We start from the raw sequence: 26,661 nt of genomic DNA, 5'->3' as shown, positions 1-26,661 counted from the left end.
TGGCTAACGCTATAAATCAACTGAGTAATTGGCTGGACTCTGTCCCAACGCCTGTCAAGCCAAGCCTTGCTTCACATGTGGCACTGTTCCGGCCTCCAGTGCCCTTGCCGGCACCTCCTCGTTTCGCAGGTGTCCCCTTGTTGTGTAGGGGGGCTTCTTGAACCAGTGCAGCATGCACTTTTCCTTACAACCTTCATACTTCCCCGATGTACGTAATTTTGGAAATTACATCTTGTCCCTCCTGGATGGAAAAGCCTTGGCCTGGGCATCACCCCTTTGGGAGCGAAACAATCCAATCCTCAACGACATGCCGAGCTTCCTTGCCCTATTTCGCTCCGTATTTGACAACCCCAGTTGCAAGACCATCGCCGGATCTAGGCTCCTGCACCTACAACAAGGTGCCAGGTCGCTGACCGAGTATGTCATTGAGTTTAGGACTCTCTCTTCGGAATTACACTGGGATATGGGCTGCCTGAGTGCCATATTCCTTGAAGGTCTAAGTTCACACATCAAGGACGAATTAGCAGCACGAGAACTCCCTGATGCATTGGACTCCCTCATTGACCTCGCTGGTCGCATTGATCGCCGCATGCGTGAATGATCGCACGAGGCTCGGGGATCCAAGAGGATGTCTTCAGGTGTTCCACGCATTCGCCCAACACCATCCACCCAGGCCGCTCCTACACCAAACACCAAGGAATAAGAACCGATGCAAATTGGTCACAGCCATCGATCCGCAAAGGAGAAGCATCGTCAGCAAAGATCAGGTCTTTGCATGTATTGTGGCCAACCGGGACATACGGTACACTCCTGTCCACTCTGTCCGGGAAACTCCCAGGCCTAGGATCTACCGGAGGACTCCTCTTAGGCCTGACTGCACCCTCTCCTCGACTGACACTGCCTGTCTCAATTAATTCGGACGCTCTGGAATTTCACACCCTAGCACTGGTGGACACCGGGGCCGGTGGAAATTTTATACTCAGACAACTTGTGGAACATCTTTGGATCCCCACCATCTGGACACCTGCACCATTGCTACTCTCTTCTATTCATGGTGAACTATTACCAGGTGAAGTTACCTTCTCCACGGTCCCAATCCAACTTCACACCGGGTCACTGCACACGGAGACCATTTCTTTCTTGATACTGGATAAGGCTATACACCTTGTGGTTCTTGGACTACCATGGTTACAACTGCACACACCACAATTCGATTGGAGCACTCTATAATTGTCCCACTGGGGCAACTCCTGCTATGGGAACTCTTGCTATGGGAAGTGCTTAGAAGTCGTGTCCCCGATGCCTTGCCTAGCTACTACAACATCCCTTCCGGGTCTTCCTCTGCAGTATTCTTCCTTTAAAGATGTGTTCTCCAAGAAAGCCGCAGACACTTTGCCGCCTCACCGCTCATTTGATTGTGCTATAAACTTATTACCCAACACTGAGCCTCCCCGAGGAAGGGTCTACCCACTTTCTCTGACTGAGACAAAGGCCATGTCTGAATACATACAAGAGAATTTGACGAAAGGCTTTATTCGGCCTTCTAAGTCTCCCACTGGAGCCGAGTTCTTTTTGTGGGAAAAAAGGACGGCTCCCTCCAGCCGTGTTATGCCTGTCAGTCGCAGACGGCTGCGACCTCGGTTGCTTACCTCCTTTTTTGCAGTTTTGACTCAGTGGGGAAGACTTGCGGCCTTCGCCAGCTACCATCAGCCTGCCCACCGTTCCCAGGCCTCCCTGGACTCTGCAGACGCTGCCGACTGCCATCTTGCCTTCGGAATTCCCTAGGCACGAGCGCACAGAGGCCAGTATTAAGCACGTCATGGTGGGAACCTCGGGGGCATACCCTCCGGATGACGTCAGTCTTCCAGGATATTTAAACCGGCTGACCCTGCCTACCAACGACTTGGCAACGAGTTCCCACATTGCTGAATCCGCTTCGCTGCTAAGGTCCCGTTCCAGTTCCTGCTGTTTTGGCGTGAGACGCTCTGGGTACCCACACCTCGGGGGCCCTTCCTCATCTCTGGCTATCCGCTACTTGGAGGGCCTATTGCCTTGGACTATCTTTTACTTTGTTTCCCAGGATCCCCTGGAACCTCTACCACTATGAGTACCTCTGCTCTACGGACCTCTACCGTACCATCCTTGTGTGGAACCGTTATCGGTGTACCCCGCGCTGAGGACCTCTACCGTAATATCTATACAGAGGAGCCTCTTCGGTGTACCCCACGCTGCGGACCACTACCATGACATCTCTACAGAGGAGCCTCATCGGTGTACCCTGTGCTGCGGACCACTACCGTGACATCTATTGTGAGGAGCCTCATCGGTGTACCCTGCGATGCAGACCACTACCGTGACATCTCTAGTGAGAAGCTTCATCGGTGTACCCCGCTCTGTGGATCATTGTTGCATCTTCACTACAGAGGTATTCTCCTTGGGTATACCCCATCACATAGACTCTGTGTCTTTCTCCTGCACTCCCCGCTTCACGGGCAGTGCCTTTTTATCTCTCTAATAAAGACTCTATTCCACAGCTGTATCTGCCGTCTGCTGATACCTCGCCTCCCAATGGTGAGGCTCATAGGGCTACCTACGACTTGGCAACAAGTTCCCTCATTGTTGAATCCGCTTCACTCCTTATGGTCTTCCAGTTCCTGCTATTTTGGCATGAGATGCTCTGGGTACCCGCTCCTCGGGGGCACTTCCTCATCTCTGGCTATCCGTTCCTCAGAGGGCCTTGCCTTGGACTACTGCTTGCCCCGTTCCCCGGGGTTTCTTCTGGAACCTTCGCTACTGTGAGTACCTCTGCCCTACGGAGCATTACGTTACCATCTCTAAGTGAGGAATCCTCTTTGGTGTACCCCGCACTGCGGGCCACTACCATGTCATGTCTAAGTAAGGATCCCTCATCGGTGTACCCCGCGCTGCGGACCACTACCGTACCATCTCTCCTGAGGACCCTTCATTGGTGTGCCCCGCTCCATGGACCACTACCGATCATCTCTACTGAGGAGCCTCATCAGTGTACCCTGCTCCACGGACCATTGCCATATCTTCACTACAGAAGTATTCTCCTTGGGTATACCCCATCGCATAGACACTGTGTCTTTCTCCTGCACTCCCCGCTTCACGGGCAGTGCCTTTTTATCTCTCTAATAAAGACTCTATTCCACAGCTGTGTCTACCGTCTGCTGAGACCTCGCCTCCTGATGGTTAGGCTCACAGGGCTCCTCCCTGTGGGCGGTACCATCTCTCACCTCGGCTCAGGGCCCACATACCTACAAATCCTAACAGTTACTCGGTGGAATGGCGAGATGGACAAGGATGGCTGGTAGAAGGCAGGGGAGAAAGTTAAGAGGAGGATGTGATGAAGGGAATGCATGAGTTTGTGTGTGTGTGTCAAACTGTTTGGTTATTCTGGTAATATCTGAAACTGCAGATGTCTGGAAATATTTATGAGTCGATATATGTATTTGTGATATTAAGACAATGTAAAGCTCGAAACGTATGCTATTGAAAAGTTTGGTATATTTCTCTTGTACTGTATATAAATAAATAGGAACTTGAAACAAAAGAATGCATTTTGAAATGTGGGCTGGAATGAGTTTTTGCATCATCATTTAGAGTATTCCTAACATTTTTCTCTTTTTACAGTATTGACAAGATGATTTACATTGCAGAACATCACATTGAAACTGCTAGTAAACTCCAGAATGAATTTGTTTTAGATCAGACAGAATTCTACATCAACGATAATGTAAAACTATTCCGGGATCCTGACTCACCACCACGTCCTCCATCAGTAGAAAAACAAGTCAATGTCACTTTAACTGTTTTTCAACTGAATGCTCTTTATCAACAGCTTCTACAGGTAGCTTCTGGAGGTAGGAGAATGATCATACATTAAAGATATTTGTCAGACTTACACAAGTATCTTCTTTCCCTCCTGCAATGGAGGTCCTGAGTTATCATGAGCATAGTTTAAAAAAATAATTGTATTTGCATCTGTACAGTAGCACTCAAACACATGTAGAAGTTATAAAGAGGACATGATGAGTTCTCCTCCATTATAACAAGTAATAGGCAGGGTAGATTTAGGTTATTCAGTAAGAAGAACTTTCTAACCATAAGCAATAGGGATGTGAATCATTTTTTGACGATTTAAAATATCGTCCGATATATTTTAAATCGTCAAAAATCGTTAGAAGCACGATACAATAGGAATTCCCCCGATTTATCGTCGTAAATCGGGGGAAGGGGGAGGGCGGAAAAACCGGCACACTAAAACAACCCTAAAACCCACCCCGACCCTTTAAAATAAATCCCCCACCCTCCCAGACTTGCCAAAAGTCCAGCGGGGGTCCGGGAGCAACCTCCTGCACTCAAATCGTTTTGCCATACAAAATTTTGTACGGCAAAACGACGTCAGGAGCGTAGGAGATCGCTCCCGGACCCCCGCTGGACCCCCAGGGACTTTTGGCCAGCTTGGGGGGGCCTCCTGACCCCCACAAGACTTGCCAAAAGTCCAGCGGGGGTCCGGAAACGACCTCCTGCAGTCGAATCGTGTTGCCGTACGGCCGGCGCCATTTTGCGCAAAATGGCGCCGGCCGTATGGCAAAACGATTCGAGTGCAGGAGGTCGCTCCCGGACCCCCGCTGGACTTTTGGCAAGTCTTGTGGGGGTCGGGAAGCCCCCTCAAGCTGGCCAAAAGTCCCTGGGGGTCCAGCAGGGGTCCGGGAGCAATCTCCTACGCTCCTGACGTCGGGGGACAAAAAACAAAATGGCGCCGGCGCTACCTTTGACCTGTCATATGACAGGGCAAAGGTAACGCCGGCGCCATTTCTACAACGCACCGCAGGCCCGAGAGTAAAAGATCACCCCAGGACCCCCGCTCTGGACCCCAGGTAATTTAAGGCATTTTGGGGGGGTTCGGGAGGGTGGGGGATTTATTTTAAAGGGTCGGGGTGGGTTTTAGGGATGTTTTAGTGTGCCGGTTTTCCCGCCCTCCCCCGATTTACGATTTACACGATATTTACAAAAACAAAACCGCGACAATCCGATTCCCTCCCCCTCCCAGCCGAATTCGATTGTTAAGACGATCGATCACACGATTCACATCTCTAATAAGCAATATAACAAGTGGTGGTAGAATCTCTCTTGTTTCTGATATTTTTTTTTTTTTTAGAACAGGCTAGACATGGAGCCAGTGCCACTTGTTATGCTGCCTTTTGCAAACAATTACCATGCTACCTCCACAGATTCTAATGGAACCCTCCATGGCTTCTCTTTTTTGCCAAAAATACCTTTATGAGTGTCTGAACACCATTTATAGTTGCATTGGGGTTAGAGTAAGGTAACCAGATTTATGATAGGCAAATCTGGGGCACTTGTTAATTGTAGTTCCAGTAGTGATCAAGCAGTTCATTTGGGGGGGAGGGGATTGTTGTCTGACTATCCCTATAAAAATTTGTAGCAGTCTACTCTCCAAATATACCTAAAAGCACAATCTTTAAATTTTGTCACCACAATATATTTCAAACCCACTACAAAAGCCTCAGAACTGGTGGGTATGTCCTGCATGCAAGAGTATATACGGGACATACCAATTCTAGTGTATGTACTAGAAAAGAAAATCAGGCTACAAAAATCCAGCTGTTGTCAACATTTATACTCTGTGGGGTAGATTTTCAGACCGCGCGAATAGGCGTACTTTTGCTGGCGCATCAGGCGCAAGCAAAAGTACGCGGGATTTTAGTAGATACGCGCGTAGCCGCTAAAATCCTGGATCGGCGCGCGCAAGGCTATCGATTCTGTATAGCCGGCGCGCGCCGAGCCGCGCAGCCTACCCCCGTTCCCTCCAAGGCCGCTCCGAAATCGGAGCGGCCTCGGAGGGAATCCTCTAACGCCCTCCCCTCACCTTCCCCTCCCTTCCTCTACCTAACCCACCTGCCCGGCCCTGTCTAAACCCCCTCCTTACCTTTGTCGGGGGATTTACGCCTCCCAGAGGGAGGCGTAAATCCCCACGCGCCAGCGGGCCGCTAGCGCACCGGGACGCGACCTGGGGGCGGGTCCGGAGGGCGCGGCCACGCCCCCGGACTGCCCTGGGCCGTAACCACGCCGCCGGGCCCGCCCCCGGAACGCTCCCGACACGCCCCGAAAACGCCGCGCGGTTCGGGCCCGCCCCCGACACGCCCCCTCAGAAAACCCCAGGACTTACGCGAGTCCCGGGGCTCTGTGCGTGCCAGTAGGCCTATGTAAAATAGGCCTACCGGCGCGCAGGGCCCTGCTCGCCTAAATCCGCCCGGATTTGGGCAGATTTAGGCGAGCAGGGCTCTTAAAATCCGCCCCTGTGTGAGAGAAATGTTCAAGTCAGAGGCTTTGAACTGGGTTCCAGGATATTTAAAACTGATGTTAGATAAGATAACAAAATGGTTTCCAGTCTTTGTTGTTGCTGGCTTAAATTATCTGCTAAGAATGATTTTTTTAATGCTCTGTTATTGTTTCTTTCCTTTTTTTGTTCTATCTGATGTCCTTTTTTCTTATCTGTATACTTTTTCTCACTTCTTTTTCTTTTTCCTTCAAAGTGGGTATTTAAATACTCTCTTGTCTTCCTCCTCTGCCTCTTCTTTAGATTCTTCCTGCCTGCTTGTCTTTCCCCATTCCTCCTCCTTTTCTCATTTTTATATAATCTCTCTTCCACCTAGGGTACTGAAGGAACTAAAAAATGAAATTTCTGATCTATTACCGGTAGTTAAAATTTGTAACCTATCATTTAAATCATGCATTGACCTGAAGACTGGAGGGTGGCCATTGTAACCCCAATATTTAAAAAAGGCTCCAGGGGCGATCCGGGTAACTATAGACCAGTGAGCCTAACTTCAGTGCCGGGAAAAATAGTGGAAACTATTCTCAAGATCAAAATCGTAGAGCATATAGAAAGACATGATTTAATGGAACACAGTCAACACGGATTAACCCAAGGGAAGTCTTGCCTAACAAATCTGCTTCATTTTTTTGAAGGGGTTAATAAACATGTGGATAAAGGTGAACCGGTAGATGTAGTATATTTGGATTTTCAGAAGGACTAGGGGCATTCCATGAAGTTAGCAAGTAGCACATTTAAGACTAATCGGAGAAAATTCTTTTTCACTCAACGCACAATAAAGCTCTGGAATTTGTTGCCAGAGGATGTGGTTAGTGCAGTCAGTGTAGCTGGGTTCAAAAAAGGTTTGGATAAGTTCTTGGAGGAGAAGTCCATTAACAGCTATTAATCAAGTTTACTTAGGGAATAGCCACTGCTATTAATTGCATCAGTAGCATGGGATCTTCTTGGTGTTTGGATAATTGCCAGGTTCGCCCTCTGTTGGAAACAGGATGCTGGGTTTGATGGACCCTTGGTCTGACCCAGGATGGCAATTTCTTATGTTCTTATCTTTCTGGATCCTCCCCTCTTGCCTATTCATCAAATCCAGAGTCTTCTCTCTTTCAGCCCCATCCCTGGTCCTTTCTTCCTCTTCCTCTATCCAGTAACCAGTCCCCTTTCTCTCTCTCCCTGATTCTCATTTCTCTCTCTCTCACAGTCCCCCCTAGCCAAGATACTTTCTTCCTCAGTTCTCAATACTCCCTGGCCTCTATCCCCCATTCCCAGATTTGTCTCCCTCAGGCCCTGATCCTCTTCTCTCGCTCTTCTTCCCACCATCCTAGGTCCTTTTTCCCTCTTCTTAATCTCCTTGTCCTCACTCTCTGTCTTTTCTCCCCCCATCCCAGGTTAAATCTTTACTCCCATCAATCCCCATATTCCAGAAAGCTCTTCCCACATCCCCCTTCCGATTTTGAAAAGTTTTCTCCACATCCCCCTCCCACCCCAGAATGCTTTCCCCTTGTCCTCATCCCAAGCCTAGAAGAATCTCCCCACATTTTCCTCCTTTCCCTAAAAACTGCCCTTGTATTCTTTCCCTCCCCACCCCAATAAGCACTCACACATCCTCGTCCCAGTTTCCCCTGATTCTTTTCCCAGTTTTCCCACTGATCCCCAGTGTGACTTGGCCTCCTTCCAATTCTACCTGTTTGGCAGAAGAAGTAGTGCTTAACTTATTCTGCTGTGTGGGCCAGTCTCATGGTACGAGCCACATGAATTCCACAGAAAAGAACATAGGAATATAAGGCCTTTATTACTTGGTCAGACCAAGGGTCCATAAAGCCCAGTATCCTTTTTCCAACAGTGACCAAGCCAGGTCACAAGTACCTGGCAGGATCCTAAGGGGTAGATAGATTCAAAGCTGCTTATCCCAAGAATAAGCTGTGGATTTCTGCAACTCTCCCTTAATAATGATTAATGGACTTTTCCTCCAGGAATTTGTCCAAAACATTTTTAAATGCAGCTACACTGATAGCTTTCACCATATCCTCTGGCAACGAAGTCCAGAGCTTAATTATGCTTTGAGTAAAAAAATATTTTCCTTTATTAGTTTTTGTTTTTTTTTTTAATTTGAAATGTTTTATTGCCTAATATTGCAACATTACAAATGTCAATTCTGCATGTAAATGCACAACTTATTATGTACTTGCGTAAGAGTAATGAACAGCATAATAAAGATTTAACATGTAACAACAAACGCCTTGTCAATTGTCAAGTAACTCACTTATGCACGGTGCCACATATGAACTTAGTAAGACATCAACAAGTACCTATAGTGCATAGATACAAGATTCAATTCCCTCTTCCCTCCCCCCTCCCTCTCTGTTTAACATGAGTGTTATATAGCATGTAAAAATGAAAGCGTGTAATAGTAAAGAAAAATGTCCTGTCCCATCCAGCACCATCTCCAGGGCCGGTCTGTCCATGTAAGACTCTTCCTACGCTTAGGGTGCCGAGGGTCCCGCTGATAAATCCTGGCTTCTCTTCCAATTAGAAAACAGTCTCCAGGTACTCCTGAAGGGGATCTCAGTGTGCCGAAGATAAGCTGTGATTTCAGCCAGTCTATAGATTTGCTCCACTTTTCGTTGAATATCCAACAACGAGGGAAGTCGTGGTGATCTCCATTGCCTTGCTATTTCAATCCTGGCTGCTGTAAAAATAAAGTTAACCATGGTATTGGTGTGTTCTTGTCCTTGATGTAAAGGGAAGCCCAGCAATGCTTGTTGCGGAAGTACTGATATGGGAAAATGATATAATTGGGTTAACCAAGCTTCCAGTTGTAACCATAGAGGGCGAATTTGGTTACACTCCCACCACATGTGAAAGAAACTACCCTTCATCTGACATCCCCTCCAACAACTACCGGAAAATGAAGGATACATGTGATGTAGCCTCTCCGGCGAATAGTACCAACGAAATACCATTTTCCAACAATTTTCAATAATATGTGAGGCTATAAGCCCGTTTCCCATTCTGGAAAAAAGATCTTCCCAAGCACCCTGGGAAAAGGTTCTATGTAGATCGGTTTCCCATGCCCGTATATAGGTGGGTGTTTGGTACCGTTCCCTCCCCAAGAATACATAAACATTGGAAAGTAATTTTGTGGTTTGATGAGAATTTAAACATAAACGTTCAAAGTCAGATTGCCCTTGTGCGAAGTGTATAGGTAAATGGTGGGAATGAGCAAAATGGCGCAGCTGTAAATACAAATACACATCAGACTGGCCTAAGCCAAATTTCTGCTGCAGTTCCGGAAAACCTATCATATGTTGTGCCCACCAAAGCTGTCCCCAATTACAAATTCCCTTCTTTTCCCAAGCCTTGAACGCTGGGTTTTCAAAGCCCGGAGTAAATAATAAGTTAGCATATAAATGAGTGCTAGAATAATATTCTTGGGTCCCCACCAACCGGGATTTCCTGGTATCCCACAGCTGCAGAGATAACAGCATAGAGGGTGGTAAGACCTTCCAAGGTTGTGCAGTCCAGGTCTTTTTAGGTTGCCATAATAAACTAGAGAGTGGAACATGGGCCAACAGCTGTTGGCTAAACACTATCCACGGTTTCTGCAGAGCAGGTCTATGCCACTCTATTAAGGTCTTTAACCTGGCCGCCAGATAATATTGCTCTAAATGAGGGACACTCAGGCCCCCCTGTATTTTGGATCGGTACAAAGTCTTGCAAGCAATTCTAGATCTCCGGCCTCCCCAGATATAAAATAACAAGCGTTTCTGCCATTTAACAAGACTGGGTTTTGGAATGGCTAATGGAAGCGTCTGAAATAGATACAAAAATTTAGGTAAAATTGACATTTTTACAGCAGCTATTCTTCCAAACCAGGATATTCTATATCGGTTCCATTCCTCTAAATCTCTCGTAATCTGAACCCACAATCTATCGTAGTTAAGATGAACCATATCTTGCGTGACACTTAGATATACCCCTAAATATTTAATGGATGATTTTGCCCAATGAAATCGGTATTTCTCCCTTAAAGAGTTTTCCAAAGCAGTAGAAATGTTGACATTGAGTATTTCGGATTTTTCCCAATTTATGCGGAAACCCGAGACTTTACCGAAGGCCTCCATATCCTGGGAGACCAATGGTAGAGATCGTTCCGGTTCTGTGACCAGCAGCAAAATATCATCTGCAAAAAGAGATAATTTTGTCTCAAAGGCCCCCACTCTTATTCCCTTAATTTCTGGGTTATTCCGGATTTTATTTGCTAAAGGTTCGATAAAAATAGCAAATAACAAGGGCGATAGGGGACAGCCCTGTCTAGTACCCCTTTGTACTGCAAAAGTGGACGAGTAGCCCCCATTTACCTTTATACACGCTAAAGGATGTTGATAAAGCTGGTGAAGCCATTGAAGAAAGTTAGCACCAAAATTTAAGCGTTGTAGCAAAGCAAATAAATAAGGCCAATGAACTACATCAAAAGCCTTTTCAGCGTCTACCGAGAGAGCCACCGCTGGCAGCTTATTTTGCTTGACCCACCAAATCATATCCATTATTTTATGCACGTTGTCACTAGCTTGTCTACCTGGTATAAACCCAGCTTGGTCTGGATGAATGATATTAGCCAAAAACCCATTCAGCCTGTTGGCCAAAATCTTTGCCAAAATCTTCAAATCAATATTAATAAGGGAGATTGGCCTATAAGAGCCACACGCGGTAGGGTCCCTGCCAGGTTTGGCCAAAATCGTAATACCAGCCGTATTAGCTGTAGAAGAGAGCGAATTCCCTTCCCTTAAGGATCTAAAGAGCTTAGCCAAGACAGGAGCCAGCAAAGGAGCAAATTGTTTATAAAATCTCCCTGTATAGCCATCGATGCCTGGAGATTTACCTGGTTTTAGTTCTTGAATAACTTTCCGTATTTCTAACTCCGAAATGTCTTTATCCAAAATAAGCCTCTGTGAGGGATCTAAAATTTGTAAATCTGAATTATCCAGATATCTATCTATCCCCTCCTGTGAGATCGTTGCATTAGCAGAATATAATTCAGCAAAATATTGCTGAAAGCGCTGTCTAATTTCTGTACCATCCACAAGCATAGACCCGTCTTGGCTTTTAATTTTTACAATAGATGCTTGATCCTGTTTACGCTTCAATTTGTGTGCCAGCAGCTTCCCTGCTTTGTTGCCCCCTTTAAAGTATTTTTGTTGAATCCGCTCTAACTGATATGCTATGGTTACGTTATCAATAGCGGATATTTTAGAACGCACCTCCTCAATAGATCGAAGTAAACCCCTCCGAGTGGGACATAATTTGTGATTTTTCTCTAGTATGGTTAACTGCTGCACTAAATGTGATCGCTCACGAGCTCTTTGCCGCTTGACATAAGAGGCTCGAGCAATAATTTTACCTCTAAGTGTCGCTTTTAAACATTCCCAGAGCGTCCCCGCTGTGACTTCGCCAGTATCATTAAGCAATAAGTATTCCTGAATATCATTTTCCAGCTGAGACACAAACCTGGGATCATTTAGGAGGGAGTCATTTAATTTCCAAAATCTTATCCCTCTATCGTAATCCTGGAGGTGCAGAGTAAACCAAACAGGAGCATGATCTGACCACACCATAGCCTCAATCTCAACCTCTTTTATCCTAGGGAGTAAACTCCTGCTACCCAGAAACATATCAATCCTCGAATAACTATTATGGGGATTGGAATAAAAGGTAAAATTCCTGGATCTAGGAAAACGTGTTCGCCATACATCCACTAACCCCATGCCTGTAATCAAGCGTTTAAGTGCTTGTCTAGCCACCCTAGGGTCCGAGCTAGTCCCAGTGGAAGTATCTTTACTGGGATCCAATGTGAGATTAAAATCCCCTCCAAAAATTACAGAGCCTTCTACTTTGGACAACAAAGTGCTGCTCATTTGTTTAAAGAAGTCAGCCTTATGATCAGTAGGCCCATATACCGAGATCAAAGAGAGGATTTCCCCCCCCCCCAGCAAGATTTTCAACAGGACCAGCCTGCCCGATGCATCCATAAACTGGTCTTTAAATTCAAAATGCATATCCTTATGAATAAGAATGCCAGTACCCGTGTATTTTGCAGTGGGAGTGGCTGCAGCCCAGTACTGATAGGGAAATTTGGGGTGCCTCATTAAACCCAGATAGCGTTTTCGCAAATGTGTTTCTTGGAGAAACACCACATCCGCTCGGATGCGATCTAACTCTTTAAACAATAAACGACGCTTACCTGGGCTATTGAGCCCTTTAACATTAAGAGAATAAAATTTAAGCGTCACCATGGTAACAAGACCCCCCCCTTCTGTTTGCTGGAGCTTGCCACTGAAAATCCTTCCAAGTGCCAAACTCTGTGCCACATCCATATTAACTCCTGCATGTTAAACAGAAACAATCCCAACCCCATCCCCCCTCCCCCCTCCTTCTGTGATCCCTGAAGCACAAACCCTGTGCTTCTGTTAAGCATGGAGGAAGTCAACCGTCGCTCCTCATGACCCCTATCGGGTAGTGAATGCCAAAATCACCGCCTGTGTCACTCGTAATACTGTCAGACATGACGAAACTGCAAGCCTACTTAGTAAAAATATGCAGTCAGTCCGGCAGGTCGGTCTGAGGCTCCTCCTCGTTATTCCGCTGGAGCCTTTTGCGCCCCTTCATGGCCCGCTGCCATCGAGGTTGAGCCTGAAGCGTGGTAGCGATGTGCGCCAGGGCGGCACCTGCTCCTTTTGGTGCCTGGGGAACATCAACTGTAAGACCAATCTCCTTCAGGATCCCGCAGGCTTCCAGGACTGTTTTTGCCTTATGTGTTGTGCCCTGAAACTGGAATGATAAGCCTCCCGGATAGAGCCACCGGTATCTAATATTGGCCTCCACAAGCTTCGCTGTGATGCAGCGAAAATCCTGGCGCTTTTTTAGAGTAGCTGAGGATAGATCCGCAAAAATGGCAATTTCATGCCCCTCCCAGGTCCAGGAACGCTGGCGCCTAGCAATGTGGTATAGCTGTTCTTTGAGAACAAAAGAGTGGAAACACACCACAATGTCTCTAGCTCTGTTGCCGATCCTGGGGCCCAGAGTTCTATGGGCTCTGTCAATAAGAATGGTAGGAGAGGCAGCATCAGGTTCAATCCCAGGGGATTCCAATAAAAAGGTCGCTATTTTCTCTACTACAGCAACACAGTCCTTATATTCTTCTAATTCCGGTACGCCTCTTATCCGGAGATTGCTTCTCCGACTGCGGTTTTCCATATCTTCTACCTTGTCTGCTAGGGCCAGGCATGTGGCTGATAGATCCTGATAACTTGATTGCATCTGCAGCCAGCCCTCTCCCTGGGTGTCCAGCCTGCATTCCACCTCCTCCACTCTCCTGCCGAGCTCAGCAGTCTCTGCTTGCATCCCTGCAATTAAGGAGGTAATCTCAGCTTTATACCCCTTAATATCTTGCCTGATCTCGACGAACCAGCTTCTGAGTTCTTCACGGTTTGGGAAATCAGATGCAGGAGCAGGCAGAGCGATCGCACCCTCTTCACTCTCCATGCTTTCAGCACTCTGCTCCTCCGGCGCCATCTTGTGGGTCCCTGCCTCGGAATCGCCGCTGCCTTTCATGTAAGAGAACTTTTTAAAATCAGCTGTCTTTCTTTTTGCGGCCATTCCGTCAGCCTCAGGACTCCTTCCCCTCTCTAAATCGCGTGGTTGCCAGCAAAAATGAGCGGTTTTTGCGAGTTTTTTCAAGCGGGAACCCGCGGGGCTCACGGAGCACTAAATTTTCACGGCTCCCATGAGGGGTGACGTCACTTCCTCCCTCCTTTATTAGTTTTAAATGTATTACCTAGTAACTTCATTGTGTGTCCCCTGGTCTTTGTACTTTTTGAAAGAGTAAACAACTGATTAATTTTTACTTGTTCCATTCCACTTATTATTTTATAGACCTCTGTCATATCTCCCCTCAGCCGTCTCTTCTTCAAGCTGAAGAATCCTAACTTCTTTAGCCTTTTTTCATAGGGGAATTGTTCTATCCCCTTTATCATTTTGGTCGACCTTCTCTGTACCTTTTCTAATTCTGCTATAACTTTCTTGAGATGTGGTGACCAGAACTGAACACAATACTCAAGATGAGGTCATACCATGGAGCGATAGAGAGGCATTATGATATTCTTTGTTATATTTTCCATTCCTTTCATCATAATCCTTAGCATTCTATTTGCTTTCTTGGCTGCTACTGCACATTGAGCAGAAGATTTCAATGTATTTTCAGCGATGACACTTTTCCTGATTGGTGACTCCTAATGTGGAACCTTGCATTATGTAGCTATAATTTGGGTTACTCTTTCCTAAATGCATCACTTTGCACTTGTCTACATTAAATTTCATTTGCCATTTGCATGCCCAGCCTCTCAGTTTTGCAATGTCCTCTTGCAATTTCTCACAATCCTCTTGTGATTTGACAACTTTGAATAATTTTGTGTCTTCTCACAGGACAAGCAGGATGGTATGGGTGACATCACAGGATGGAGCCCTGTACAGAAAACGTTTCTGTCAAAGTTTCTATAAAGCTTTGACTGACATTGGCACACTGAGTGCACTGAGCATGCTCAGCCTGCAATTATCCCTGTGACCACAGGTGTCTCCCTCAGTCTTCTTTTTTCTGCTCTGCAGTAAGCATAGCGGTTAGGAGCTCTGTGAGAAATTCTAACACTTTTCCCACACAGAAACACTTAAACTTTTACTTCACAAACACTTTTTCCCTGCACGGGTCTCCCTTCGTGTACATTTATTCGACACTCGGTGAGTACTATGCCCTGTTTTTCGGTCGGTTCCTGTCACCTCCCTGTCCTGCCAACCAACTGCGGCCTTCCCTCTCCCTATGTTTTCATAGTTAGCCACACATAGCCTGCGAGTGTCCCTCTGTTACACTCTGCCTGGTTATTAGCGCTAGTAGGACAGGGACTGCCACGGTTTCCATTGCCGCCAGGGCCTCTGTCGAATCCAGGTCCTTCGATTTCCTCGGTACCCTCGTGCAGTTGATGCCCCCATTGCTACCATCGGTACCCCCTTCCAGGCCGTCCTGCATTCTTCGATGCCATCAGTACCCCTCCCCCGCAGTACATTGATGCCATCGTTCCCTGCATCGATTCTATCAGTGCCATCCATGTTTTTCATCCATGGCAATGATTTTTCCCTGGGTTTCATCGATGCCATCATTGCTCGGATGGATGCCATTGATGCACACCCTTGTGTCATCGGTGGCATCGATGCCAATGCCGATTCCATCAATGGCATCGATGCCAATATCGGTGCCCATGTCGGTGCCATCGATGCCCATGCTGGTACCATCGATGTCATCAACGCCATTGGTGCCCAAGTCAATGCCATCGACGCCTGTGGCCATGCCGTCGATGCCCGTGGACATGCCACCGATGCCATCGGTGCCTGCCTCCATACATCGATGCCATCAACACCCACGTCATTTCCATCGATGTCTTCGATGTTCCTATCGATGCAGTCATTGACTCCGTCGATGCTGGCATCATTTTTTCCGATGCCAACGATGTTTTTTGATTCTTGATGCCACATTGTTTCCATAGATACCTACGCCAATGCCATCAGTGCTTTCGTCACTGTTATCCTTGCTCTGCCCGGGTCATCGACGTTTTTCAAATATATATTTTTGACGATGCCCTCAAGGCCACTTCAGCCTCCATCGACACCGTCAATACTGACATAGCACCTCCACGTAATGCCCTTGCCTAAACACAGTGCTCCATGCTTTGGGTTCTTACTAAAGCCCCGTATTAGCCTACAACACTACATAGTGCCAGGAGCAGTGCAGGCATGCTGACAGTCCGTCAACATTCGCCATCCAAGACAGCGAGGGCATCCACCTCGGCGCTGGGGAAAGAACGGGCCGAGCACCCGTGGCACTCATTGTCACCGGCATGGTGACCGTCCGCCATCGACGCCATCCAGCACATCGATGCTATCCTTCTTGGTGCTGGAGAATGCCCGGGCCAAGCAACATCACCACTGCCATTGCCACTGTTCCGCACAGTGCTGGCAGTCCTTGGTGCTCCAGAAACACCGGAACGAGTTCCGAAGAATTCTGGACTGGCGTCCCGACACATCGAGCTGCTGCAACAAGGGCCGGGTTCACAAGTCATATTGGCTCCCCTGTAGCCGAGGCGTGCCCTACCGACATCGGTGCGGGATTGTGGCCCTCCACAAATTACTGTGGTAGTGCCAGCCATGCTCAGCCTGTCTCCTCTATACCTGCGCTACCATACCAGGTTTCAGAGTTGAGACGGACGTTACATCCGACAGGCTACCCCTCGATGACTCCTGAAATCCACGGAGCCATCAATCCACACCGGCTCGTCCTTCGGCGATCCACATCGGATGGTAAGTAGTCTAATCCCGCTTCAACGGCATTCCCATTGAGATCTGTTCTCTATTTCGGGCCACATGGTTCGAAAGGTTCTAGGTTGCCTGTTTTCCAAGAACCGTATTAGTGTCACATATCGCTATTGCCAGTTATGTCAGACACCATACCAAGAGAACCTCTCTACCATTTATTTGGGATTGCATCAGGACATCCTCCCGTTCTCAGCAACGGGACCCTGTACTGATTAATACTCTGGCTTCTGGTTCCTAATTCAGGACCGAAGTTCCAGATGGATTCGCTGATCTGCTAAACACGAGATCCAGCAAATACTGCCTCAAGTGCAAGTCCACCTCGAAACCTGGCAACAGGTCTCGACGTTTTCTTGTACAGCACACAGAAATGCGGGTAAGACTTTACCGCTCACATCAGCCCCGCCAGTTGGACACCTCCGGGTCTCTCAACTTGCTGAATGTCAGAGCGGCCACCCCACTCTGTACCAAGATTTATGGTACACTCCCCCGGATGCTACAAAGTGCAGGAGGGAGGGGGGGTTGGGGAGTTTTAATTTCACTATTCTTTCTTTCAACAGAAAGTAGTTACTCTCCGCCCATCCTGGACCTCAGAAATACCAACTTTCTTCAGAAGGCACAGGTAAAATGGTATCTCTCGTCACCATGCTTCCATATCACAGTAAGTAGATTGCCTCTAATCTTTCTATGTGCTTCATGGTGAGTCAACAATATTACAATCCCAAGCTCTGCCGGTTGCACCAGCTCCAGCAACTGGGGTATTTCATTAAACCACTATCGGTGACTGCTGTTTCTCTACGAAGTACAATATCATTCACGCTTTTCCTTGCATGGACAACTGCATAACCACAGTCAATCCAAGCAAGAGCTCTAACTTCTTCATGACTTACTATAAATCTACTACCTGGGATTGCTGTCACTGCCATAAATCCCTTATAGAACACTTCTGGACACCAGAGTCATGACCTTCCTGTCCAGCAACCGCGCAGACATTCTAACAAATTCCTATATGTCTCTGCGCGCATATTCCATAAGTTCAGCCCCTCAATTCTTTCATTGTCGGGCCATGGGGTTTTTTCACTATGCACTTTCCTCATAGATCCAAAATTGCTATGGGTTATGTTCAGTGAAATTTTATTATCAGTGGGTCTAAGCTGTTCAACCACTTTCATCCCTCATCCATATTGCAGATCTAGAACCAAAACCTGGTCTGCTCCTGCTAATGCTTGCATTTACTCAGGGTTGTAAAGTTTGCCCTAACAACTTCTCAACCCAATATGTGTCTATTCTGCTCCAGGCACAGTTTCACATGACCTTCCTGGAGCTTGTAGCCATGAGTTATGCCCTTATGCCTTCCAATACTACCTCTGAAACAAATCTTTGTGCATACAGACAGACAGCATAGGGACAATGTGCTTTTCCAACACACAAGCACGCATAACCTCTTAGCTGCTCTGCTAGGAAGCTCTGCAGCTCTACCCTTGGCCCTTGCTCGCTCCATGCATCCTCGGGCCACTTATCTGACAGACTTACTGAACGCAGTAACAGACCTTCTTCATATAGGTTTCCATCCTCTTGAATGGTCTCAGACTACAATGTGTAGCGAGAGAAATCTTCTAGCGCCAAGGTCAACCTAACTTGCCCTCTGCGACCGCATCGAACCATACGGTGCATGGATTCTCCTCCCTACACATGTTTCCAATGCGTTCCCATAGGTGCCTTTGTTCCTTCAAGGCCCTCTTATATGTGTCTCTTCCGCTGCCTCTCATAGCCAGCACTCTTTTAATACTGAAACGGGACGGGGTTCACTGTTCCTCAGACCCACGTCTTGGCCAAGACCAGTATGCATCCCATACTTCTCAGTCTATCACACCAGTAACCAATTCCCCTTCTCACAAGTCAGACTCATATCATAGACTCACTGATGTTCTCAGGTACTGGTAGCATCACAAAAACCCTTCCACACCCAAATCCTACCATTCAAAATGGCATGATTTACCACATGACGCTTTCAAAAGGGTTTTACCCTTTTTCTTTTTTCTACACCACTCTTTTTTCTTACTCCCTCGGATTCTGCTCCCCAGACATCCTTCACATGGGTACACCTCGGTTCCAATTGGCGTACCACTTGGGAGTGGGGATACCTGTTTAACGGTCAACCCCTTCTGAGTAGGCTTACCATGGATTATCTATTGATCAAGCCGCCTCTGTTTTCACTAGTCATGGAATGGGACATGTAATTCGTGCTTACAAGACTCATAAGTTCTCCGTTCAAGCCTTTCCATTCCTCTCACTTAACAGTCTGCCATGTGGAACTCTTTCCCTCATAAACATCACTTCTACCAACAGGGTCAGTGAGTTACACACCTTGTTACATACTCACCCGACCCTGCGTTCCTCCATGACTGAGTGGTTTTACGTTTTCAACTTCATATCCTTCTTAAGGTAGACGTTGCATCTCACCTTACTCAGAATATACTCTGCCCACTTTCCCAACACCTCTCTCTCACCAAAGCGAGAGGGTTTTTCCACTCCTTGGACTGTAATAGTGCACTTGCATTCTATCTAGACTGCACTACACTCCATAGGAATTCCACCTAACTCTTTCCTTCTGTGGCAAGAGCCAAGCTGCAAGTTCCAGTGGGCAAACAGACCTATTCCTCCTAATTGATGGTCTGTATCTCTTTTTCCTACCAACAAGCAGGCATTTCACTACAACACTGTGTGTAACCACACTCTGTTCCGTCCGTCCCAGCCTCCATAGCTTACCTTCGGCCGGTGCTGCTTGTACATATTTATCAGGCTGCGACCTGGAGCTCTCTCCATACCTTCACAGCCATTATTGCTTAGATACGACTAGCCGGCATGCTCCATGTTTGGCCAGACCGTTTACTCCTATTCTTTTCGGTTTTACTACCCAACATCCTTCCACCAACCCATTAAAGGTTTCAGGATGCCCTCCGTTCCAAATTCCACCCCCGTCATTGCACCTTTTGCGCGTCTTGGGTGCATTTGATGCATTCTCGGGCATCCTCAGCTTGGTACTTACCCATATGTGAGGACTACCATTCTGCTTGTCCTGTGAGAAAGCAAATGTTGCTTACCTGTACAGGTGTTCTCACAGTACAGCAGGATGTTAGTCCTCATGAAACCTACCCACCACCCCGCGGAGTTGGGTCTGTATACGTTTTTACTTTTATTTAGTTTCGCTTGCGCTTTTTGCTATAAGACGAGACTGAGGGAGACACCTGTGGTCACAGGGATAATTGCAGGCTGAGCATGCTCAGTGCACTCAGTGTGCCAGTGTCAGTCAAAGCTTTATAGAAACTTTGACAGAAAAGTTTTCCATACAGGGCTCCATCCTGTAATGTCACCCATATGTGAGGACTAACATCCTGCTGTCCTGTGAGAACACCTGTTACAGGTAAGCAACATTTGCTATCTGTAAATTTGATCATTTCCCTTTTTGTTCCCATTTCCAGGTCATTTATAAATATATTAAAAAGCAGCTGTCCCAGAACAGACCCTGCGGTACTCCACTAATCACCTTTTTCCATTGGGAAAATTTACCATTTAGCCCTACTCTCTGTTTTCTATCTTTTAACCAGTTGGCAATCCACAAAAGGACAATGCCCCCTATCCCATGACTTTTTTGTAGCGCCTCCTGTCCGCACTTGGCCTGCACCCGGGCCTGCTCACCTCTCTAAGACCTCCGCGGGTCCCGGATTGGCCTCCCCAGCAGCGGCAGTGAATCCAGCTAGGCCTCGGCATCCCGCGGCGGCGGTCGCCGGGCCTTCCTCTTCCAGCCAAGCCACACGGCGGGGCTCGGCATCCTCCATGGCGTCGTCCCCTCCCCTAGGCACGCGTGCACAGACTGCCCGGCCCCATAAAGAGCCAGGGGCAGATCCCAGCTCCAATGCGCACCCTGATTAGCTCCAACTTTAAAAGAAGTTCCTGCCATCACTTCCTTGCCTTGGCAATTGGGTCGATCACATCGTGATTTCTAGTTTGCCTCTGTGTTTCCAGTCTGTGTTCCAGTCTTGTTCCAGCCTTGTTCCAGTCCTGTTCTAGCCTCGTTCCAGTTCTGTTCCAGCGTCCTTCTGTTCCAGCGTCCTTCTGTCTCCTCGTCTCCCCAAGTAGTACTTCTCGGACTGTCTTCTCGCGGTATCGGAGAGCAGGAAACCTTTACTTCTAGGCACCTTTGCCGGAGACGATGGTCGATCTTCCCGGTGAGGGAGATCAGGTACTCTAGAGACGTGGGAGTCTCACGGACGGAGAGTTCATCTTTGAGAGCGCTGGAGAGTCCATCTAGGAAGATGGCTTGCAGACAATCTTCTTGCCACCCAAGCTCAGTAGCCAGGATCCTGAACTCCACCGTATACTCAGAGAGGGTCCGTGACCCTTGACAGAGGTGGAGCAGATCATGGCTGGCTACAGCCTGGCAGCCTGGGTCTCCGAAGGTTGCTTGAAGAGAGCAACAAACTCGGATAACTTGGAAAGTATGGGATCAGAGCGTTCCCATAAGAGAGATGCCCAAGCAAGAGCCTTCCCTTCCAGGTGGGAAAGAATAAAAGTCACTTTAGTGATCTCCTTCAGGAAAAAGGAGGGTTGCAGTGCAAATTGCATAAAGCACCAGTTGAGGAACACACGACAGGAGCATGGGTCCCCGTTGTATCAAGGAGGTGCAGTCATCGCCAATGATGCTTTGGGTAGCATAGAGGCCGATAATCCCATGGGGTTGGCCAGAACTGTATCTCATAGCTGGGAATGAAGCTCTTCCACCGAAGAGGCTAGCGATTCCAAAGCTTGATGATGTTCCTTGACTGTGGCAGCCAAGCTTTGGAATCACTAGCCTCTTTGGTGGAAGAGCTTCATTCCCAGCTATGAGATACAGTTCTGGCCAACCCCATGGGACTATCGGCCTCTATGCTACCAAAAGCATCATTGGCGATCCCTGCACCTCCTTGATACAACGGGGACCCACGCTCCTGTCGTGGGTTCCTCAACTGGTGCTTTATGCAATTTGCACTGCAACCCTCCTTTTTCCTGAAGGAGATCACTAAAGTGACTTTTATTCTTTCCCGCCTGGAAGGGAAGGCTCTTGCTTGGGCATCTCTCTTATGGGAACGCTCTGATCCCATACTTTCCAAGTTATCCGAGTTTGTTGCTCTTCAAGCAACCTTCGGAGACCCAGGCTGCCAGGCTGTAGCCAGCCATGATCTGCTCCATCTCTGTCAATGGTCACGGACCCTCTCTGAGTATACGGTGGAGTTCAGGATCCTGGCTACTGAGCTTGGGTGGCAAGAAGATTGTCTGCAAGCCATCTTCCTAGATGGACTCTCCAGCGCTCTCAAAGATGAACTCTCCATCCGTGAGATTCCCATGTCTCTAGAGTACCTGATCTCCCTCACCGGGAAGATTGACCATCGTCTCCGGCAAAGGCGAGAAGGGCCCTGGAGGCAGGAGACTCCGCCGAGCCCATAGCCTTGGCAACCTGTTGCGTTCGGGGGTGGACCTTTGTCCTGGAGCAGTGGAGAACAGCTCCCTGGTAGGGACCAGGAAGCACCTGCCCCCAGGGGGCAGAGCACTGGAGGAGACAGAGGCTAAGATAAGCTTCACCACTGGAAGCCCACGGTCCCCCCAGGTGGAGCCCGTAGGGACACAGGCCATTTGGACTTAGGTGGGCCTCGCAGGGTCTCCTGGAGAGGTGGTAGACAGTTGTGCCCATGGACAGCAAGGGAGCACGTTCGGACTCGAGACTGAGGTTCAGATGGAGCAAGGAAGACCAGAACAGCGTAGGCGATGACAAGGCAAGGGACAGAGCCAGAATCAGGAGATGTAGTAAATCAGGCAGGGGTCAGAATCTGAGAGTCAGTCCGAGGAGTAGTCAGGCAAGGCAGAGGTCAGGATTCGGAGGTCAGACGAGCTCACAAGGCAGGCAGAGGTCAGGATGCAGGCAGCAGACAGGAAGGTCGAGGAACAGGCTGAGGTCAGTACCAAGAGACAGTCCAAGGGTACTACCTGGGGAGACGAATGGACAAACGCAGGAACAGAAGGACGCTGGAACAAGGCTGGAACAGGAGGATGCAGGAACAAGGCTGAACAGTAGGATCCTGGAGCAAGGCTGGAACAAGACTGGAATGAGACTGGAAAAAGGCTTAGGACGCAGTGACAATCTAGCACACAATACAATGCTAACCCGATTGCCAAGGCAAGGAAGTGCAGGCAGGGACTTCCTTAAGTAGTTCCTTCAATCAGGGCATGCTGCGGAGTAGGACCCGCCCCTGGCCCTACAAGAGGCTGGGTGTTCCGTGCGCGAGCGCGAAGGGGCATGGGCAATGCCACGGGAGATGCCGAACTCCGGCGTGAGGCCTGATGCACAGTGGAAGGCCCGGCGACCGCCGCCGCGGGACGCCGAGGCCTGGAGGTGCTTACGGCTGTCATTGGGGAGGCCGACCCAGGACCTGCAGAGGTGCCAGAGAGGTGAGCAGGCCCGTGCGCGGGCCGGACGCGGATGGGTCACGCAACATAGCATATCTAACTTTACCAGCTTTTCTTAGCTTTTCCAGATATCATCACCTCTCTTCCTCATTCTGTGATTCCTTGTAGTTTATGAATACTAACCTTTTCTCCCTCACCTTTTCAGTTACTTCTTTAGAAAACCGTAGTGGCTTCTTTTTTCTCTTTCCTTTATTTATTCTCCTAACAGAAAGGTTAGTTGCCATTATAATATCTCCTTTTAGTTTTGCCCATTGCTTTTCTGCTTCCTCTACCTGGCTAATGAATTCTTGAAGTTCTCCCTCCATTTTAAGAAAGTTAATTTTCCTGAACTTTAGGACCTTCATTTTTGAAGGCTTTATCTCCTGCATTTTAAGATTGAACCACACCATCTGGTGATCACTGGATCCCAGATGATCATCTACTATAACATCAGAGATATTGTCCCCGTTGGTAAGTACCAAGACAAGTATCAACCCCTCTCATGTGGGGTTGATACCAGTTGATAAAACAATTCTCATTGCAGAGAATCCAGGAGCTCCCTGCTTCTAGAAGACACAACAGCCGGGATGCCCCAATCAACATCCTGCTCATTGAAATCCCCTAGCGATAGCACCTCCCCTTTCATAGTAAAAAAGTAAAAACTTTTTAAAATATATCTGAAGCAGAAAGCCTGTGAGGGAGTCAGTTGGACCGTTAGATGATCGAGGGGTTAAAGGGGCACTTAGAGAAGATAAGGCCATCGCGGAAAGATTAAATGATTTCTTTGCTTCGGTGTTTACTGAAGAGGATGTTGGGGAGGTACCTGTAATGGAGAAGGTTTTCATGGGTAATGATTCAGATGGACTGAATCAAATCACGGTGAACCTAGAAGATGTGGTAGGCCTGATTGACAAACTGAAGAATAGTAAATCACCTGGACCAGATGGTATATACCCCAGAGTTCTGAAGGAACTAAAAAATGAAATTTCAGACCTATTAGTAAAAATTTGTAACCTATCATTAAAATCATCCATTGTACCTGAAGACTGGAGGAAAGCAAATGTAACCCCAATATTTAAAAAGGGCTCCAGGGGCGATCCGGGAAACTACAGACCGGTTAGCCTGACTTCAGTGCCAGGAAAAATAGTGGAAAGTGTTCTAAACATCAAAATCACAGAACATATAGAAAGACATGGTTTAATGGAAAAAAGTCAGCATGGCTTTACCCAGGGCAAGTCTTGCCTCACAAATCTGCTTCACTTTTTTGAAGGCGTTAATAAACATGTGAATAAAGGTGAACCGGTAGATGTAGTATACTTGGATTTTCAGAAGGCGTTTGACAAAGTTCCTCATGAGAGGCTTCTAGGAAAAGTAAATAGTCATGGGATAGGTGGCGATGTCCTTTCGTGGATTGCAAACTGGCTAAAAGACAGGAAACAGAGAGTAGGATTAAATGGACATTTTTCTCAGTGGAAGGGAGTGGACAGTGGAGTACCTCAGGGATCTGTATTGGGACCCTTACTTTTCAATATATTTATAAATGATCTGGAAAGAAATACGACGAGTGAGATAATCAAATTTGCAGATGACACAAAATTGTTTAGAGTAGTTAAATCAGAAGCAGATTGTGATAAATTGCAGGAAGACCTTGTAAGACTGGAAAATTGGGCATCAAAATGGCAGATGAAATTTAATGAGGATAAGTGCAAGGTGATGCATATAGGGAAAAATAACCCATGCTATAATTACACAATGTTGGGTTCCATATTAGGTGCTAAAACCCAAGAAAGAAATCTAGGCGTCATAGTGGATAACACGTTGAAATCGTTGGTTCAATGTGCTGCGGCAGTCAAAAAACAAACAGAATGCTGGGAATTATTAGAAAGGGAATGGTGAATAAAACAGAAAATGTCATAATGCCTCTGTATCGCTCCATGGTGAGACCGCACCTTGAATACTGTGTACAATTCTGGTCGCCGCATCTCAAAAAAGATATAATTGCGATGGAGAAGGTACAGAGAAGGGCTACCAAAATGATAAGGGGAATGGAACAGCTCCCCTATGAGGAAAGACTAAAGAGGTTAGGACTTTTCAGCTTGGAGAAGAGACGGCTCAGGGGGGATATGATAGAGATGTTTAAAATTATGAGAGGTCTAGAACGGGTAGATGTGAATCGGTTATTTACTCTTTCGGATAATAGAAAGACTAGGGGGCACTCCATGAAGTTAGCATGGGGCACATTTAAAACTAATCGGAGAAAGTTCTTCTTCACTCAATGCACAATTAAACTCTGGAATTTATTGCCAGAGGATGTGGTTAGTGCAGTTAGTATAGCTTTGTTTAAAAAAAGATTGGATAAGTTCTTGGAGGAGAAGTCCATTACCTGCTATTAAGTTCACTTAGAGAATAGCCACTGCCATTAGCAATGGTAACATGGAATAGACTTAGTTTTTGGGTACTTGTCAGGTTCTTATGGCCTGGATTGGCCACTGTTGGAAACAGGATGCTGGGCTTGATGGACCCTTGGTCTGACCCAGTATGGCATTTTCTTATGTTCTTATGTTCCTACGCTTGGGGATACATAACATATTCCATGTATCACTCTTTAAACCTGTGATCTTATCTTGGCCTGCCCGGAAAGTCCCTGAGTCACCTCCTTTGGTGGGAGAAACTGAAACGATGTACAAGGTCCACAATGTCCTAGACGTCCGCCGTAGGGGCCACCGGTGGGAATACCTCCTTTCCTGGGATGGATACGGACCCAAAGAGAATTCGTGGGAACCAGCTTAAAACATCCTGGACAAGACTCTCCTCTTGAATTACCATCATGCCCATGCGGGCAAACCCCGACCTCCAAGAGGGGTGTGTATTTTTACCCATGCTGCCCGCGGCAGACCCGCGGCATGGCCCTCTCACCTTCTTACACTGACTCCAGCTCCTGGTTCCTCTTCACTGGCGGTGGTGGGCCGCGAGCTCCGACCTCGGTCACCTCCAGTACCTCCAGCTCTGTCATGGTCCCCAGCATTACCAACCAAGATGCCCTTGCTTGTCAGGCCTCTCTACATGGCCCTTGGAGAGACACCGCCATTGGCGCCATGCTCCTCCTTAGGTGCGCATGCACGCATCGCTAATTCTTTTAAAGGGCCCACGGCAGGAACTTGGCCGCAGCCCTGGATGCTGATGTCAGACTCTTCAGTGTATATAAACTCAGGCCTCGCTCCATAGCGTTGCCTTTGCAACAGGTCTCCTCGTACTCCGAGTAGTCGTTGCTGATAGAGAATCCTCTCTACTTCGTGTTCCTGACTCCTGTGGTTCCCGGTTCCTGTCTTCCTGGTTCCTGCCTTGTCTATGTGTTAGACTGATTCTCTGGACTTCAACTCTGCTTTGTT

General features: G+C 47.5%; 1 protein-coding gene across 1 annotated transcript in view; it reads left to right on the top strand.

Annotated features, from left to right (window-relative positions):
• LOC115076912 (sperm flagellar protein 2-like) overlaps positions 1–26,661 on the top strand; it is a 347,966-nt gene that overhangs the window by 209,030 nt on the left and 112,275 nt on the right. Inside the window, exon 9 of the mRNA XM_029578930.1 lies at positions 3,655–3,884. Coding sequence (XP_029434790.1) covers positions 3,655–3,884 — 230 coding nt within the window. The remainder of the gene's footprint in view (positions 1–3,654; positions 3,885–26,661) is intronic.

This window comes from Rhinatrema bivittatum, chromosome 1 (assembly GCF_901001135.1).
Source record: "Rhinatrema bivittatum chromosome 1, aRhiBiv1.1, whole genome shotgun sequence".
NCBI lineage: Eukaryota > Metazoa > Chordata > Amphibia > Gymnophiona > Rhinatrematidae > Rhinatrema > Rhinatrema bivittatum.
The sequence above is the reverse complement of the archived record's forward strand: the minus strand, read 5'-3'. Positions and strand labels throughout refer to the sequence as shown.